The sequence below is a fragment of the Argopecten irradians genome, chromosome 15, assembly GCF_041381155.1.
Source record: "Argopecten irradians isolate NY chromosome 15, Ai_NY, whole genome shotgun sequence".
In the NCBI taxonomy this organism is placed as follows: Eukaryota; Metazoa; Mollusca; class Bivalvia; order Pectinida; family Pectinidae; genus Argopecten; species Argopecten irradians.
The window spans coordinates 12,956,843-12,977,387 of NC_091148.1; the positions used below are offsets into that span (position 1 = coordinate 12,956,843).

Here is a 20,545-nt window from a genome sequence, read left to right on the forward strand (position 1 = left end):
TCAATAGAAGATCTGACAACATCTCATCAGGGGTCATGTTCGAATGACCTTTTTACCATGTATACATGCATTTTCTACACATTGTTATTGTGTCCATTTCATCCCAGTATACTTATACATTTAGCTTTGTTGTACTCGTTTAGCGAAATGACTATACACAGGAAAATAATTCTGACAGCTTTTTCAAACTATTTCTTCCCACTGTCACGTTTCTGGCAGCAGCAAATTTGATTGGCCATTTCCAAAGGTCACCAGAACGTGACCATTATAGGGATGTTGTCAGAAACAGATTGGGTTATTTAATTTAACATCCTCTATATATGTTGACGTGAAACACCGTGGTAGCTCACTATCAACAGCCAGTAATAACTACAGATACCGTGGTAGTATTGGTAATAACCAAAGTATATTGGTGGTGTGTGTTACAGTAGCGGAGACAATGTACGGTCTTAGGATACAACATGAAGTAGGGGCCAGCTCTCAAGATAAGGCAGATATTCTTCCGGGATCTAAAACAGGTAGGATTGACAGCAAGGCTAGCATGAAAAGTTACAGGCCAATTAAGGTATATAAGCCAAACAGTATTTTAAAGAAATGTTAATTACTGGAATCTATAAATTGATCAAATTGTTAAAATATTATGTAAATTAAATTTGTGTGTGTGATGTTGTAGCAGTAGTCGTTACATGTATATACATCAATGCGGAAGTAACGATAGACTACGGCTAGAGAGTGTGACGGGTAGGATGGTATTGTTATACTTGTATATATGGGACAAGGAAGTAATCCTAAACCGTGTACACATACATACACATTTATGTGTTACATATTGACAATTTAATTTGAAGACAGTTTACCCCTTTATCAAGATACACAGACAACATATTTGCACTTGTTATCTGGTCACGGTTTTCTTATGTTGCGAAGCGATATACTTTCATAATTTTACACCGAGAATTATTCCACTTTTACTATTTTTTTTTATATTTTTTTTTTATTTTTTTCTTGTATGACAATATGATATATCTAGGGAAACATGGATACGATAAAACCGCTATTTATATGGCGTGCCGAACGTTGCAAAATTCAATAAGTAAAAACATTTGTGCGAAAAAAAATGTTTTTGTAATATATCGTTATATGTGTTCATTAATTTTAATTTGTGTGTGTGAAAAATATTCGTGTGTATTTTTTTTTTTTATATAGAGTGTGTGAAAAAAAATGGTTTGTGTGTAAAAAATATATATTTGTGCGTGATTTTGTTTTATATTTGTTGTGAACAAAATTTCTTATTGTGTGTGAAAAATATATTTGTGTGTGTATTTTTTTTATATTTGTGTGTGAAAAAATGGTTCGTATTTAAAAAAATATATTTGTGTGTGATGTTGTTTTATGTTTGTGTGTGAAAATCACACATAAATATATATTTTTACACACAAATATATTTTTCGCACACACACAAAGAAATTATTGAACAAAAATTTTATTTTTACATATAAATATTAAAAAAGATACACAAACATTCATTGTTTTTACTCACAAAATAACATATTGAACACATATAACGATATATTACAAAACATTTTTTTCTTTACACATTTTATTTTACTTATTGAATTTTGCAACGTTCGGCACGCCATACTATTTAGATGATTTAGATGTTTATAAGCAAATTTAAAATTAATTTGAGATGACAAAGATACTTCGTATATTGATATCTAAATATAATGCATTTCTTTTTGTAGTACCCCTAAAGTCGGTAGGAGTTGATGTGACGATCAAGGGTTTCGTTGCCAACGTCCAATCGACTTTGACCTATGAGAACCAGAAGGAGGCTGCCGTGGAGACGGTGTTTGTGTTCCCGATCGACGACCAGTCGGCTGTGTATCAGTTCGAGGCTGATATCGACGGCCGTCACATCGTCGCGGAATGTCAGGACAAAGAACAGGTGCACATTGTGTCTAAGGATAATGTAGAAAAGAAAGAAAAATCATTGTACAAATGCATTCGTTCGATTTTGTATGTATCGGATTCTTGGTTGAAATTTTTTTTTTCTATTCATTTAGCACATCACACATTGTTTGCGTGAATGTGATTGCATGTGTATTAAGCATTCTAGATGAGAAATCAACAATACATTAACATATTGTCCTGGTAATGGTAATGAAGTATTATGTTGGTTTCTTTCCAGGCCAGAGAAACCTATATAAGGATGCTCTTAAAAACTGGTCACACGGCCATGTTGCTGTCCGAGTCTGATACATCCGGGGACGTGTTTGAGTGTAAACTCGGCAATCTACCGCCTCATGGAGCTGCCATGCCACGTTAACCTTCTCCTACGTCACAGAGCTGACCACCGGCAGTGAAGGGATAGTGACCTTCACATTACCTACGGTCCTTAACCCGAGATACACTCCTCCGGGTAAGGTTCAAAGATTTAATCAAATTGAAAAAAGATGTCAAATAATTATTAGGAAAGTTTTAGCAAATATACTGTATTCACCGGAATTAGCGCCCGGTGCTTATTAATGAATCAAAATGTAAGTTGTGGACGAATAAGGTCAGCGACATTATAGATCTTTCTGTACTAATTGTATGTTATTCTGAGGCGTATTATCATGTCGTGATTCATATGAAAACACTCGCAAGCTCATGCAACATGGGAAACAATGCTAATGTTAGAGGCATCACATGTTCTAAACATTGTTAAATCCATGGTATGGTATGCGGCGTTTATACAACTTCAACTCTTCTTCAGAAAAAAGTTTTTTTTATTACTTAAAACTGTGAAATTAAATTTTTGATAGACTAGAACCTGACGGGTATAAATTTACATGATATGGGCCGTTTTAAAGGTGCATGTCTTAATCACCCAAATATACCATCTCATTTTTGCGGTTCCTGTTTTAAAACTGTTTTATGGAAATTATCTTTCGCAGAATTCAAACATATGTTTTTGAAAATATGAGTGACGTAAAAACTAACGAAAAAGAAAGCTTAATAAAAGGCAAATAAAACTTTTATAATCACGTGGATAACATACACATTCATATATAAATTAACGTCGTCGAATTTCAGATACACCCTTCGTTCTCTGTACAAATATTATTGATTTTTTTATTTGACAGGTTTTGAGATGTCCCCTCCCTCCTCTGACGCCATTCACTATACAGACATTCAGTACCAGATACGATTTGTGACCAAGGTCGAAGGTCAACATTTGATAAAAGCAATTGTGCCAAAGATGGACATGCTGAAAGTGGACTTGGCAGAGGACAAAAAGTCAGCAAATGTAAGATTTAATTATCAACATGGTTTTAACATAGGTTTATTGCAAAGGTATTGTAAATTTCGTTAAATCTTCTGAAAAAAAAGGTTGAAAGCCCTCAACAATTCGCGTGGCTATGTTGATACCGTAGTGCCGGTTTAACTATAATAATTTCATTGATATGAGAAGAAAAAAAATACGATCTTATCTGGCTTCAAGAGCATGCATAACTTAGACAATTCATATTACTTAACGGATGGAAGTTTTGCAGTTTCGGAATCATATCTATGTCTCGTATATATCATCCCGGCGAATATTTGGATATACTTATATTCAGATTAGCAACAAAATACATACGGCGTAACGTTACAGGTAACCCTTGACGATGCCCACTAAATTCAAATTCGACCATGACCTTTCCCTAACTCTAGAATATGAAGATGTTTTTCAGCCGACTGTTATTTTGGAGAAAAGGCCAAAACAGCAAAGGTAAATTTAATAGGCTTTTCTTGATATAAACTTTATAGATTTTTCAAAGTTATCAGTTTAATTTCATCCTATATACATTCTGTACACAAAGTTTTGGATGGTTTGTAATGATAAAAGGGTTATCTCCCGTTGTGTATGATATAAGTGTTGTCTCCTCTGTGTGTGGTATGTGGAGTGTAGTGAGAGCGTGTGTGTTTTGGACGACGACGTGGATTAAAACAAATGATTAGGTTTTCCTCAATGGTAACGAGGTTTCTAACTGGCTGGAAAATGTATGTTATCATCTCAAAACGTAATATTTGACAACACACGTTTGTAACATCACCCCTGAGTGCTGATATAAATACACCCTCAAAATATTGGACTTTCAAAGGAACATATTGAATTATAATAATGTAACATAATGTATATTTATTCTTGATATTTTCTTGTTTCCCATTTACCAAATACGTGTTTATATCAATCTTGGTTACTGTCTTCATTGTTTACAGAAGGGTTTCTGAAAAGTGACGTTGTTATGATGGACTTCCTGCCCGACTTAAGATCCGTACCAGAACTGACAGAAGCAGAATTTGTCTTCGTTAATAGACTGCTCAGGTATAAAACTCTATCGATTATATTTTGTATTTAGAAATTTGTAGCTACACTTGAATGAATCTGAATACAGTGTAAATAGTCTGTCATATAGTACATCTTACATGTGAGATATACATTGTAAGTTTATAGTACAGAAATCCCTAGAATACCTCAGTAATGAAAACGTTGTCGATCGATGGACCGGTCCACATTTTTCCTTGCTAGGGAGCCATGGGAGGAGATCGAATCGCGAAGGGCTAAAGAAACCGTTCTACTCCTACTCAAAAGCCTGCCTGTAGGATGCTTCTTTAATGTGGTAGCTTTTGGGAGTTCATTTAAGTGGTGGTTCACAAGGTAAGTGACGTTCATAGAGCCTTTAACATTACTGTAATTGATACAGGATATATCCTGTAATGAATTGTTTATATGGGTTATATCAAGGTAAGTGCCAGTAAGTTTATGTACCAGAGGAAATGATATTTGAAAAACAAAATTGAAAGTAATGAACGAAAGTAATTTGTTGTTGATTTTTTATATTTGATATAATTCATTTTCTCATATTAGGAAAAAATAAATTATTATTATTGATATATATTAAGCTAAATTATGAATATGTAGATATATACCTTTATGAATTTTGAATGCAGTGTGTTAAAGGGTATGTAATATGATATCGGAGTATGTTGAAAGTAATAAGGAACCATTGAAAGAGTGACATCTTGTGTGATGGTTATTTATTGTAACGGAACTGGCCCCAAGACTCCCAACTCCGACAAATCTCCATTAATTACTTGGGAAATGAAATTGTTTTTTGTTTTGGAAAAAGCTACGTGATTTTCTTAATGTTGCCATTGATTTTAGAATGTTGCCATTGATACAGAAATGGGGAATTGTGTATTCCTTGATTGAATATTACTTCTTCAATTAGGAATTGCTAAAAAATTTCAAAATTCATTATAACAGACAGGTATATTAAAACTGACAATGTGTAACGTCCGCCTACATAACTGTCAAGCAACATTTGTTGTTTTGTTGTTTTTGTGGTGAGATCACTAAACTTGCCATGCCTAACGACTCTTTTTCAGAATAAATTTATTTCGCTGTCAAAACACTTTGAAATTATTTTTAGTTTTTGCTGCAACACGTGTATATGCTTGCGAAACCTAATAAACCGCGAATTATACGAAATTTAATCGCAGGTCCAAATGAGTTTTTTATTTTACCGATATCGATTTTTTATTTTGAAATAGCTTTTGTAATGAGATGATAGAATGGCCGAACATTCTGATCAATCAAATCAGTTTCTCTACAATTGTTTTATGATAATAATAAAAATTTACATTTAATTATAGTTTCTATGAAATATGACGAAAAACAGTTTGGAGGAAGCACTTAAACTACAAGAGTTCGTTTTGGACGCTAACCTTGGCGGTACAGAAAGAAATACTGCGACCTTTGGAATCTCTTTATGCCAAGGTAAGTAGTACTACAATATGATGATACGAGGACATATTTGTGGTTAGTTGAATGGGATAAACGGCCTCTGAACAAGATAGTGTCAATTAATCGTGGAATGGTTCTTGGTAATGATGGAGCAAACCCCGGTCACATTATATGACAACGGGCAAAAAACATAATGACCAATACTGATGTAATAAATAAATGTTAACGAGTTTGTAAATTAGCGTATAATTTTGCGCTAAAAAACTCATTCGAAATGGGTTGCATTAAAGCATTTCCTTTCATACATATTACATACTTACTGGAGTTACCCTTAGCATTACGTCGATCATCAAGTGTAAAGTTGAGCGGGTACTGATTTTTTAATTTTCCCTTTTCAGCCCACTTCATACAGCCAAATTACGACAGGTAAGTGGCTTATCAATTGGGGGGGGGGGGGGGGGGGGGGGGGGGGGGGGGGGGGGGGGGGGGGTTTTCCAATTGGAATCTATGAAGCTACTGTTCTTATTGCTAATGCATTTGTCCAGATTAATCCTTCATTAAACAAAAAACCACCTTTATTTGACAATAAACGCACCAAAAGAACCAAAAGAATAGGAAGCTCGCAATTTTGATGTTCCAAAAATAAAATCCGCTGCTTTATGTTTAGTGATGAGTTAATCATATTTCTTCTTAAGAACGTTTTGTAGGATCTTTTTAATTTGTTACAATTTTACTTTCATATTCAAGTGAATATTGCAAAAATAGTTAAACGTGGAAATAACTGGTGATACGGTATTGCTATAAAGATTATCAACAAATTCAGTCTGAAATCAACACATTCAAGGTGGCTTGATTTTCAAATACTTTTAGTATATATTACTTGATATTTGAAGGTGTTCCTGTTGACGGATGGATGGAGGCGTATCCAACACCAACCAAGTCATCACTCTGGCGAGGGGAAAAATGCCGACAATACAAGGTCAAGTGACAGTCGAAGTTGTTTGTTTGATTCTCCATCCTTTAACTGAACTATTTTTTGCAATGGTGGAAACCATCATTTGAATTATGCTCACTTTCTGTCTTCATTCATGTATTTTGTTCAATTTCAGAATCTTTACTTTGGTATTGGAGAAGGGGAGCATCCACATCACAGATCGTATGGAATGTTGCTAAGGTTACCAATGAGGTTGGCCACTTTTGTCACAGACAAGGAGAAACTGGACAGAACCAAGGTGAATTATGTAGACTAACGAGTTCAAACTGTACACCAACACATAACATGTAATCAGATATCATATAAAATAATTACCAATATAAGTTATAAGAGGTACGATGATATATCTAGCAGACAATATATGTACGATCTCTAAAGGGACTTTTATGAAATACATACATTAAGGATGGTACTCCTCTGAGAAGTCCATTTTTTCTGTAATAAACTTTTTTTTCTCATATTGATTTTGGCAATAATAGGCGTTTAATTCATACCATTAAAGAAAATGAAAGAAAAAACATATGTTCCGTGTACTCGTATTGAAGCTATTGTCTCATCGAAGATACGCTAGTTGACCAAAATGATGGATTTCTTGGGGAATTTTAGGCCGTTTTGACCATATACACAAGAGATATTAAAGCCATAATTTCCTAATGAGGAGTTTTGATATGTATTCAATTTAGTATTGATTATATAAGACCTATATCTTTTTTCTCAGAATAATAACAAATGCTACCCCTACCCCCTTATTTTGAGCTAACACAATTGTCACCATTTTTCAGCCAATTTTGCCAAATCTAACCCTTTATAGAAAATAGTCAAGGTATAATACTTGTGTTAAGATTTCTGCATATCAATAGGGGAAAAGGGTTCTTGTGTCTTTCAAAAATCAGGGCAGAAAAATGGGGGTCCGTGTGCTTAACTTTTTTCTCACCACTTTTTTGGGATATTAGTTCTATTTTTTCCAGTATTATAGAGCAAAAAATAAAAGTGCTCAAATTTAATCATTTAAAGTGTAAAAAATATAACTTGAAAAAAAGTGAATTCATTTCCATACATAAATGCTCTCACTATTTAATTACCACTACGAACCCAAGTAAAGAATTACGAGACAAAATATTAGCTCGATACCAGTTAAAAATGCTGGTTGCATTGATTATTTAAGTAAACACAATTTCAGTATAATAATGGTAATAAAACATTGGCTCTACTCAAAAGCGTGAAAAAGACACAATATCAAAATGGCCGCCAAAATGTGCCATTTCTTAAAATCCCCGTACCGGTTTAAAAAAATCTGCTAATGTTTAGTACTGTAAATTTATTATTCTGACTGGTTTTATCGAAGGATAAAGTTTTGTTTTATGGATCTTTACTTAACGGGACTGAAACCTCAGAAGAATAATAAACTTAGGATGTTATAATTTTTAATGTTCTACTGTTTATTTGCTACTTATCTCTTTACCGAGTACTTTGTAACATTCAATCGTTGTTACCATCCCGGTTGCTATTACAAAGACTGAATTACGTTCCTGGACCAGATGTAAATACTTGATAGTCTGCCCAGTCCCGAGGAATATTCTTGCACTTTCATCACAAATAAATCACTCTGATTGCTTCAGCTCACTTGTGTCCATGACAAACTTGTCAATCAATGTTTAATTACATTAACAGGTTATGACTGTTCTGAATCTTGCCATGCAGCAGCCGGTAACCAACCTAAATCTAGAATGGAATCTTTCACCAGGTTGCACAGCTATAAATATTCCACAGCAGGCTCCAGTTGTATTCAAAGGACAGAAAGTTATCACTTATGCCCTGATCAATGGAGTAGAACACCTAAATGAGGTAAATCCCCCCCTTTTTTTTGTCTATCAGAAGTACGACGGGTTCAAGAGTATTATAAAAATTAAGGTTATGGCAGAATATTTCGGACTACCATACACTGAGACCGAACATATACACCACCTTGCCATGTGCATTGGATGGGTTGTTTGAAATTTTAAGAAACGCTTTTCATCCAATCCTTGACTTAGAAAATGATGTGCAACGGAAGTGGACCAGCTGGTTATAGATTTCTGGGTAGATAGTTCTGCTTGGTGTTGTGGTAGAATGGTACAGCGAAGTAGCATTATAAGTGTAAATACATTTCGACAAGTATATTTACGCTAACCATCTGCAAGGGAGGTTGACCACAGGTTATTCTTTATTTGCATATTACAGAGTTATCTGCCCTTGCGAGTAAGTATTGCTTGTAACGTCATACGTTTCGGAGAAAATGACGTAAATTGCGCTCATAAATAATAAGATCAACATGGATACCTTAGCTACCCACAAGAGAGCGAACGGAATAGCTTTATTATACAATTATCGCAAATGATATACCCTCGGCCTCTGGCCTCGGGATATATCACTTACTCGGGTTGAAAACACACTGTATCCACCTGAAAATAGGTCGATAACTGTTTCATTATATGACATTTACAGGATACTAACCCGGCTAATCAAAAAGACTACAATTAACAGGATGATATTTGCAAATGTTCTTTTTACAAAAGTATTTTATACATTTACCTGTAGTATATGGTAAATAGACTAGCAGCACCGAAGTGTGTCATCACTGCATCAACTGCCCGTGTGGCATTCTTGATCGTTTTCCATAAATTGAAGTTCGCAGTTGATCACCGTTGATCGCAGTTAAACTTGCTGCCTTCCGCCGTATATATGTTTGCCGACTATAATAATGACGTCACAATAGATTATCCCGACGTCATTGAATTGGGAAACTCTCGTTACGCTATATTTGGGTACGATTCGACGTCAAAAGTTATTATGACGTCACATCTAAAGGGAGTTTCCCTCGATCTATTTTTGACACAGGTTACTGGACTCGCGAGAGGCATCAGGACTGAGCCCAGTAACCTCGCGTGGTTTTCGCCGCCCGACTTTCCCACCTAATCGTTATGAACTACCGCAGAGTGATTAAATAATTCTGAGACAAGCTAGTCGCCGTCAATTAGAGTACAGCAAAAACATACCAGTCACATTATGACTAAATAATATATAAAAACCAAAAAATGTGTAACAAGGGTAAAAAGTCACTGCCTCGGAATGAGTCGCCAGCATGGCCAGAGGGGAAGTGTAAAGCGTTTATAACATTTTGTTAAAGCCATATTTAAACCTTTCTATCAGTTCTATTGTAAACATGATATAACATTTAGTCTTTTATTCACGCCCTACATTATAGTTGTGCTCATTCTTATCAATGGAGACACTATTGCCATCCCCCCCCACACCCCACCCCCCTGTATAACATATGCCCCCTATTATGCGCTCAAATGAGGTGTTTTTGTTGAATTCAAATTAGACAATGGAAAGAGGAATCTTTTCAATACTACATATATATATGTATATAATCTGAGACAGATAGCTTCAGTACTTTCCTTTTGAGAATAACAGTAACAAACTTCAAATATAAAAATCCAAGTTGGAATCCTGTTGGCCATTTGGTCACCAATCTGCCCCAAAATACAATTTGCACAACTACGACCTAGGGGAGCCTGTACATAAAACTTGCGACAGATCCCCTTAAGTACTTTTTGAGAAAATACCGGCAACAAACTTCAACTTTCAACTATCAAAATCCAAGATGGCGGCCTGTCCGCCATCCTGTTCACCAATCGTCACAAAATGCAATATACACAACTAGAGCCAAAGGGGAATCTAAATATGAAATTTGAGACCGATATCCTCAGTACTTTCTGAGAATTAGTGGTAACAAACTTCATTTATCAAAATCCAAGATTGCGGCATGTCGGCCATTTTGTTCACCGATCGGTAACAAAATGCAATAAGCACAACTAGGGCCCTAGGGAAGCCTGAACTTAATACTTTCAACAGATCCCTTCAGTACTATCGAACCTTCATAAGAAATTTAAATACAGTCCCTTTAGTACTTTCAGAGAAATACCGGCAACAAATCTCAACTATCAAAATCCAAGATGGCGGCTTGTCCGCCATTATGTTCACCGATCGGTAACAAAATACAATATGCACAACTAGAGCCCAAGGGGAGCCTAAACTTAATACTTGCGACAAATTCCCTCAGTGCTGCAGAACCTTCATAAAAAAGTACAGTCCCTTTAGTACTTAAAGAGAAATACCGGCAACAAACTTCAACTATCAAAATCCAAGATGGCGGCATGTCGGCCTTCTTGTTCACCGATCGGTATCAAAATGCAATATGCACAACTAGGGCCCAAGGGGAGCCTGAACTTAATACTTGTGACAGATTCCCTCAGTGCTGCAGAACCTTCATAAAAAATTAAGTACAGTCCCTTTAGTACTTTCAGAGCAATAGCGGTAACAAACTTCAACTATCAAAATCAAAGATGGCGGTTTGTCGGCCATCTTGTTCACCAAAATGCAATATGCACAACTAGGGCCCTAAGGCTACCTACGTGTGAAACTTGAGAAAGATCCCTTCAGCATTTTCTGAGAAATATCGGTAACAAGAAAAGCGATTCCGTAAAAGAAAATGTTATGGCTATGACGAATTTAGACTTTGGATCTGTGAAACGTTCGTAGACTGATACATCCATAACATACACTCAGTACTTCTTTATATATATATAGATTGAACATTGTTTTGAACACAATTGGATAATGACATATTCTACATGTAGCGCTAACTCGCTACATTGTATATGTCTGTATTAAATTGCATTCATACCACTTTTAACGCAATCAAAACAACGTTCAACCTCTATATAAACACATACATGTGATTTTTCATTTTTAGAAAACCATAAATTATCTTAATTATTTTTATTTTATTTTGTTCTGTTATTCAACTATTGTTTGTTAAGGACACTCAATGTTCAGCAGTTCTGAAAGGTGACATTGGTAAGGAAAATTCAATACACTACACCCTGAACTTTGACCTCATGACCATGGTCAAATCTGACGACTCATTTCCTGTCCATCGTCTTGCAGCAAAGACCCAGATAAAGGACTTCGAGACAGCAGGTAACTATATGGTACACGATACATGTTTATGTAATATAAGATATTGACGTCATTGAAGTTATATGTGCAATAATTGTCATGCTAGCAAGTTCAGAAAAACGTTTAAATGTTATTCACCTCCATATCTTCCCAACATTTTGAGAATTGCAACACATAAAACAAAGGTTTAAATTTTACACTCTTAAATAAAAGCTGGAAATAAACTTTGACAGTATTACCACAATACTTTATATTTAAGTCTACCAAGCAGTAAACTGAGTCAAACAAAGAATTAAAACAACAGATCAATGGTTTGTGGCACACACAACGTCAATAGTCCACACTATGAGGCTGTTTCGTGTGTATAGGACACAGACAGGACAATTTGATTAAGATACAGATCCTTATACCCACTCTGTTCTACAAACGTAGTGATGATAAAGATCGGTATTTTAATCAGATTACAGATATGATACCAAAGTGATGCGATTGAAATAATGGAAACCCAAATGTTTTAAAATATTTTTATCATATGTATAATCCGCCTGATATCCAGTGATTTCGCCCGTGTAATATTTTTGCATATGTCACTAGTGTAATATGACCTTGAGCGATATCCATTGGCTGAAAATTCATTGTGACGTCAGACACAAACAATAAAATGACGTTAGGAAAAATGACGTGACGTCAGGATAACGAGGACGATAGAACAAAATGGCGGCATTTTCTGGTTTTTCAGAATACGTTTGGACGTAAAATTCTTTTGTATAAGAGGTGTTTGTAGTTATGTGATAAAATTTATCTTAAATTTGTGTTTATTATATGAGATTTTATGATAAGTCGTCTCGAAGTTTTAATATTTGCTCGCCATGGCTCGCAAAAATTTTTTCTTGGACTCTTTCATAAAATCTCATATGAAATGATCACTCATATAAGATCCTTTTTTCATCACACAACGGACCCGTTCAGCTATGTCATACGGCAGTGTCATAAATATCGTGAGAGTCAGTTTGATATAGAGACGAAATTTAAAACTGTGCTCATATGTCCGTGAACAGGAGTTAATAGGACTGGAATAATAATTTTATTTAATTATTGAACTCGTATAAAACATTTCATATACATAGACACTTATGTAAGATCCTCTATATAAATCCTTAAAGGGTCAAGAACTGAAAACAAAGTTTTAATTTAAAACTTTTTTAGAACAATGTAATTTCCGCACACAAATTATATTATATACAAATGTATGACAATCTAAAATTGTCGGATGCACTGTCGTATAAAAATCCAGTTTTTTACTTAAATTGTCATATAACTTGATGAAAATATACCTCATATACACATAAAGACATTATTTTTTATTTCTTATAACTAATTAAATATTTACAGGTGATGATAGTAAGAAAGGGGAGATAACACTTCTCAGTATGTCGGCAAACGTTGTGTCTCGGTACACGGCATTTGTTGGTGTGGACAAAGACAAGAAGGAACTTGTGGACGGAGGTAGACTAGTAAAAAGACCTTATTTCTATGGTTACTTGCCAATGGGAGTATTTGCATTGGTACGTATTTTATTGGAATGTTCTATTACTCTGTCAAAAGAATAACAGAAAAGTCCGTGTCACCATCTTTATTCATTGTATCTGGTACAGATGTCCTAATTGCTCTATATAAGTGTCAATAATACGTGTGAATAATGATAATGAATGCCAAAGATTGTCGAATATTGCTGAAGTAATGGTATCGGTGAAACAAAGTGTGTGTGACATATTTACAGATATGCAGAACCAAGCAAACGCGTTCTTTCATTTGCTTCGGTAGAATTATGTTATGGTAAAAACCACAAGGAGCCCAAATCAGTTCATAAATTTATCCCTGGTCAAACAATCGATAACTATATCTAATAAGGCCAGACCACATATGTCTCTCTATAAATACGAGGTTATAATCATGTGAATTTGTTTTGAATAACACGTGCAGTATTCATTGCCCTGCACAAAGTTTCAGAGAGTTTTTGATTTTAACACCATTGTAATTTTTATCATCATTATTGACCATTAATTATTAATCGACATCTATTAATATACGTGAAGGGCTACACAATACTGATAGGCAAGCGTTGCTATATGGAAAAGGTAACGAGGAATCATGGGAGATTTTTGCTGAAATAATATCGACATTAATAGGAAAAACATACCAGCAAACAAAAATCAACATAGATCGTCCAAAAAACCTCTAGACAAACAAGCACGCGAAAATATCAAAGGAAAACGAAGAAAATGACATAAAAAATATATACAGTGCCGTACAACAGAAAACTGGGAACTAAATACAATTTCGAAAAAAAATCGCCAATCAAATAAAGGAAACCCGAAGCAGTTCTGGAAATATGTAAGGTTTAATACCAAAACAAAACAAAACAAACTGTAGAGGATTTGAAGATCTTAAATGGCTTAATATGTAGTGACAGCAGAGAAAAAAGCTGAACTGTTCAACGAATATTTCTGTAGTGTATTTACTCTTGAAACAGATACAGATCTACTCCATCTTAATAATAGAACCGTAGACACCCCACTGCAAAATATCAACATCACAAATAAAAAAATCAAGTAGGCGATTCCTAAGTTAAGATAAAATTCTTCTGAGGGTCCTGATGTATTCCATCCAAAGCTGATCATTGACACATCCTATGAAATTCTAAAACCTCACGAAAATATCTTTAACAAATCCGTTATTAAAGGGAAATTACCACATGACTGGAAAAATACCTTAACACCTTTTCACAAAAAACGGATCAAAAACAAGAAAAGAAAATACCGTTCGATAAGTCTCACTTCCGTTCCTTGCAAGATATTACTGCGAATTGTTAAAGACGAAATAACAACGCTTATGGAACTATTTTTTTTAATAACTATCTATATGGATTTACAAAAGGGACGTCGCGTGTGACCCAACGTATTGAAGTTGTTGACTAGGTCACGTCAGAAATGGAGAAAGGAAGAAACGTTGACGCCATTTACCTTGAGTTAAGTAAAGCTTTTGACCAAGTACCACATGGTCGATTACTACTTTAGATGGAAAATTGGTATTAAAGGAACAATTCTAGGATGGATAAAAGATATTTTGAAGGGTATGAAGCGTGACTCACAAGCGGCGTCCCCCAGGGGAGCGTCCTCAGGCCGATTTTATTTTTGATATTACTAAATGATATGATAGAACAACAGAACGACGAAGACAATATCATTAAATGGTCTGAGACATGGTATATGAAATTTAACACCAAAAAGTGCAAACACATGTCTATTGGATCAAATCAACAGGACAACTTCTGCTACAAAATGGGCACAAATGAAGAAATAATCAAATGTTGTTCGGAAAAAGGTCTTGGTGTTATATTTGATCCTCATCTCAAATTTAGTCATCGTGTGAATCAGTCTCTAAAGTCAACCGCATGACATAATTGATATTCAGAACATTTAGCTATATTAACAACGAAAGGTTTTGAATCTTTACAAAAGGCCTCATTTAGAATACGCAGGAGGCGTATGAAACCAAATTCCCATTAAGGACTAGATTTTGATTGAAACTGTCCAGAGGCGAGCTACAAAAGTTGTAAACAATCTGACGTATGAACAACGTCTCAGATCACTAGGAATATCAAGTCTTCAGTATCGACGAAAACGAGCAGATATTGTCCAGGTCTACAAAATAATCAATAATATTATGGATAAAGACAAACTTTTTACGATGTCTCCTGTTATTGTCACCAGAGGGCGCTCAAAAATATTCTGAAGCGGGGGGCAATCTGATTAAAATACAGATCCTTATTATCACTACGTTGGATAAGAGGATCTGATAAAATACCGTTAGGGGTCATGTCCAGGCAACATTTTGACAGTTACTTTTTAGGGGACGAAATAGTTTGAAAATTTGTCAGAATTATTTCCGTGAACGTAGTCTTCTCGCCCAAAGAGCACAACAAAGCTAATCGTATAAGTATGTTGAGGCTTAATGGCGTTATTAATTGATATAGCAACGTGCAGAAAATGCATTCAATCTGAATTACACGTGGTATAAAGTTCCTCCGAATATGACCCTTAATGGGATTTTGTCAGATCCTCTATTGAACGGAGTGGTTATAAGCGGGGGCTAGATTGAATATCACAAAAAACTAATTCAACAGTAGAATTGTGGATAAATAGAACAGTATACCTGAAAATGTGTTATCTACAATGATTCTGAACTCATTCAATTCACGCCTAAACAAGTGCTGGCACAATGAAGCCTCAAAATTTACTCCTTCATGTTTTAATGTTACTTGATTGGACGTCGAATGTATACAAGGATACGTCTCCAGAAGCCATCAGAGCTTACAATGGTGTTAATTTACATAATTAGATTACATAATGACATAATTTGAATAACTTCTTTTATGAAATTAAAGTGTACATATGATACGGAATTTTATGAAACGAGTGATACATTGAAGAAAGTTTGTGTTTTTTGCGAGCGTAAACTACTTTAAACAAATCGTTTCATAAAATCTCATATCATATGTACACTTTAATCTTATAAAGGAAGTTAATAGATGTTGATTGATAATGAATGATCAGTGATGCTGCTGCTGCTGATGATGATTAAACTGATTGTACAAGAGTTGTCAGGATACTTTTGTGTGACGTCAGCTCACTGAAATAGCACAACATAGCTAAATATAACAGAGTGAAAAGAAGTATCTGTATTATAAACAGTTGTATTTACGGGTATTTAAGTGTCCGATGGTTAACCCTAGATATACTGAAATTTAATTCCGCGAATAAACTACAATTTTACAGCATTTTTATGTTAAATATGATACATTTATTATATTTTACAGATTGCATGGGGAGATGATGCCTATGATCATATTTATGAATCCACCAATTACGGATCAGGTATGTCGTATATTCTAATATTTTATATTCCTCACAAAAAAAATCATCTTTGTGTTGTTTACGTTAAAACTAGGAACAGTGTATAACATAAATACTTTTGTGTACCAAATAGATGTTGAAATCAATGACTTAATATTCTCAATGGCCTCTGGTAACTTATTTTAAAAGGAGCCCGTACAGCAGATCTTGCAAATGTATTTGTGTAACAAAATGGGTTGATAATTTGTATAGGACACTGTAAGGTATTCAGTTTAATATGTATGTATATAGAAGTACATTTGGGAAAGCAACATATTGTTGGTTTCACTTTCCCAGTGTACTTCTATCACTAAAATTTGATTTGATTATTTTTGTCTCTACTACATATCTGATTCTAGTCTGTCAGCTTTGGGGATGATACACAAGATAGGCAGGGCAGAGCCTGATGTGCACTTTATCAAAGCTGTCAACCGTTACGCCATCGTGATAGCGCAACAAAGCGTAAGGTTTTGTGGGTAAATGGGAATAAGATATTAGATAATGAGGTTTGATTTCTTAGCAGAAGTAGTTCGGGAAGAGACAGTCTCCAGAATGTAGGAAATAAGTCAACGTCCCCGGGACGGTGTATTCCCCGACAGATGAGATCCGGAGTGACTTCAGAATATAGGGGACAAGGGAATATCCTCCGGACGGGGGTTCGAGGGGTTAGTAAGAGTCGGGCATAAATAGGGGTAAGAACAGGAATATGGAAAAAAGTGAAAACAACGCAAAGTACTATATAAACTATCATTGGTAAGTACCATGTGTTGTTGTGATGTGTCACATTTGTTTTCATTTCCACCTGACATGTTTCACCGGCCCAAGCATACAGGTACGGCAATGGTTAACCGATATCTATAAAAGTTTGGAATTGAAAGTAACTCATTTGGTTATGCAAAATAAATGTAATGCGCTTTGAAAGCATTTATACACGTCTATAGATATAAATTCTTGTCCGTAGCCAACCGGCCATAGAGCGGAGGGTAAAACAACATTTCCGTTTCTATGCACAACAACCTCGATATGAAGATATACAAATAAGCTAGCCATTCGAGGGTGGATCCGCGAAATTGAAACCCCGCGAAAATTTGAACTATAAAATTATATTTTCTATAGATCAACTGTAGATGAAATTATCCTGACATGGTCCCGACCAAGTGTTGTTATTTTTCGGGTCGATCCGAAATCCAAGATAGCCGCCACAGCCGCCATCTTGAAAACACATTTTGAACTTCTTCTTAAGTTCTGCCGGTGCGATTTGGCTGAAACTTGCATGAAATGATCCTGACATGGTCCCGACAAAGTATTGTTTCATCTCATTTGATCCCAAATTGAAGATGGCTACCATGACTCTATATCTAATTATTTTTCCATATGATTACTGCAAGGTAATCAGATGACCCCTAAGACCCTTGGGGCCTCTTGTTTTCAGTTTCGTTTCTACCTTTAAAAATATTCCTCAAAATAACGAAATCATCATCAAAACCATCCTCGATTAACCATTGGTTTCTATCACTGACATAATATCCACTCCTGGATTGTCTCATAGTAAAACTGGAGGCAGTTCAGGAGAAAATAACTGAGCAATCGCAGGCCCGCAGAGACTTCCTTTGAAAATTACAGAGAGAACAATGCCTTACTTCAAGGCAACACAGGAGACCACAGTGTACTGTTGTACAATTTATTTGATGCACATTGAAAGATCAAACTTCTTGTGTCTTCTAGTGCCTTCTGTAATAAAATTACTATTTGATAGTCCATGATGGATATAACATCAGTGATAGTAACCCCTGGAGTATCGAGGATGCATACCAGCGAAAAAAACTAGCTATACGGAATTCGGTAAAATATATACCATTGTTTAAACAAGCTCTATCACGAAATCCAATTTAACTGTAGACTTTAAACCTAACGACCTTTAATGTATAGTAACACAACTGTATAACAAAATAGCGTGGTGATGACGGAATTAACCAACAGTTTAAAGTATGGATACTGGTTATCATTGATGTATGGATACTAGTTATCATTGCTGTATGGATACTAGTTATCATTGATGTATGGATACTAGTTATCATTGATGTATGGATACTAGTTATCATTGATGTATGGATACTAGTTATCATTGCTGTATGGATACTATTTATCATTGCTGTATGGATACTAGTTATCATTGCTACATGGATACCTGTTATCATTGCTGTATTGTTATTAGTTATCATTGATGTATGGATACTATTTATCATTGCTGTATGGATACTAGTTATCATTGCTACATGGATACCTGTTATCATTGCTGTATTGTTATTAGTTATCATTGATGTATGGATACAACCTATCATTGATGTATGAATACTAGTTATCATTGCTACATGGATACCGGTTATCATTTATGTATGGATACTAGTTATCATTGATGTATGGATACTGGTTATCATTGATGTATGGATACTAGTTATCGATGATGTATGAATACTAGTTACCACTGATGTATGGATACTAGTTATCATTGATGTACGAATTCTAGTTATCATTGATGAATGGATACTAGTTATAATTGATGTATAGATACTGATTATCATTGATGTATTTATACCGGTTATCACTGATGTATGGATACTAGTTATCATTGATGTATGGATACTAGTTATCATTGATGTATGGATACTAGTTATCGATGATGTATGGATACTAGTTATCACTGATGTATGGATACTAGTTATCATTGATGTATGGATACTAGTTATCATTGATGTATGGATACTAGTTATCAATGATGTATGGATACTAGGTACCACTGATGTATGGATACCGGTTATCATTGATGTATGGGTACTAGTTATCATTGATGTATGGATACTAGCTATCATTGATGTATGGGTACTAGTTATCGATGATGTATGGATACTAGTTACCACTGATGAATGGATACTAGTTATCTTTGATGTATGGATAATAGTTATCATTGATGTATGGATACTAGTTACTACTGATGTATGGATACTGGTTCTTGTTGATGTATAGATACTAGGTATCATTGATGTATGGCTATGGATACCAGTTATCATTGATGTATGGATACTGGTTATTATTGCTTCATGGATACAAATTATCATTGATGTAATACTTTATATTACTGATTATCATTGATGTATTGATACTAGTTACCATTGATGTATGGAAATGGTTATATTGATGTCATGGATACTAGTTATCACTGATGTATGGATACTGATTATCATTGATGTATGGATACTAGTTATCATTGATGTATATATACCGGTTATCATTGATGTATGGATACTAGTTATCACTGATGTATGGATACTAGTTATCATTGCTGTATGGATACTATTTATCATTGATGTATGGATACTAGTTATCATTGATGTATGGATATTTTATCATTGATGTATGGATACTAGTTATCATTGCTGTATGGATACTAGTTATCATTGATGTATGATACTTTATCATTGATGTATATTAGTTATCATTGATGTATGGATACTATTTATCATTGATGTATTATACTAGTTTATCATTGATGTATGGATACTGTTATCATTGTGTATTGATGTATGTTATAGTTATCATTGATGTATGGATACTAGTTATCATTGATGTATATATATATTATCACTGATGTATGATACTTTCATGTGTATGATACTAGTTATCATTGATGTATGGATACTAGTTATCATTGATGTATGGATACTGGTTATCATTGATGTATGGATACTAGTTATCATTGATGTATGGATACTGGTTATCATTGATGTATGGATACTAGTTATCATTGATGTATGGATA

At 34.7% G+C, this 20,545-nt stretch overlaps 2 protein-coding genes and 2 long non-coding RNA genes across 5 annotated transcripts; all 4 read left to right on the top strand.

The window, feature by feature from the left end:
* The first annotated feature begins 326 nt into the window (after positions 1–326).
* On the top strand, positions 327–4,701 carry LOC138308590 (von Willebrand factor A domain-containing protein 5A-like). The gene is made up of 3 exons (XM_069249636.1): positions 327–518; positions 1,746–1,995; positions 4,559–4,701. The coding sequence occupies exons 1-3, from the start codon at positions 440–442 to the stop codon at positions 4,689–4,691; spliced, it is 462 nt and encodes a 153-aa protein (XP_069105737.1). The 5' UTR covers positions 327–439; the 3' UTR covers positions 4,692–4,701.
* LOC138309378 (uncharacterized) lies at positions 2,262–4,341 on the top strand. 2 transcript variants are annotated; one of them, XR_011206261.1, is made up of 4 exons: positions 2,262–2,422; positions 3,129–3,292; positions 3,641–3,757; positions 4,249–4,341. It is a non-coding gene; the product is annotated as an uncharacterized lncRNA (long non-coding RNA). The 2 variants fall into 2 exon arrangements; XR_011206262.1 differs by lacking the exon at positions 3,641–3,757 and having other exon boundaries at positions 4,249–4,325.
* A 996-nt stretch (positions 4,702–5,697) lies between the features above and the next one.
* Positions 5,698–13,384, top strand: LOC138308591 (von Willebrand factor A domain-containing protein 5A-like). The gene is made up of 6 exons (XM_069249637.1): positions 5,698–5,809; positions 6,670–6,755; positions 6,886–7,008; positions 8,442–8,615; positions 11,636–11,795; positions 13,167–13,384. The coding sequence occupies exons 1-6, from the start codon at positions 5,698–5,700 to the stop codon at positions 13,382–13,384; spliced, it is 873 nt and encodes a 290-aa protein (XP_069105738.1).
* A 2,893-nt stretch (positions 13,385–16,277) lies between these two features.
* On the top strand, positions 16,278–18,456 carry LOC138309379 (uncharacterized). The gene is made up of 2 exons (XR_011206263.1): positions 16,278–16,711; positions 17,250–18,456. It is a non-coding gene; the product is annotated as an uncharacterized lncRNA (long non-coding RNA).
* Positions 18,457–20,545: the final 2,089 nt, after the last annotated feature.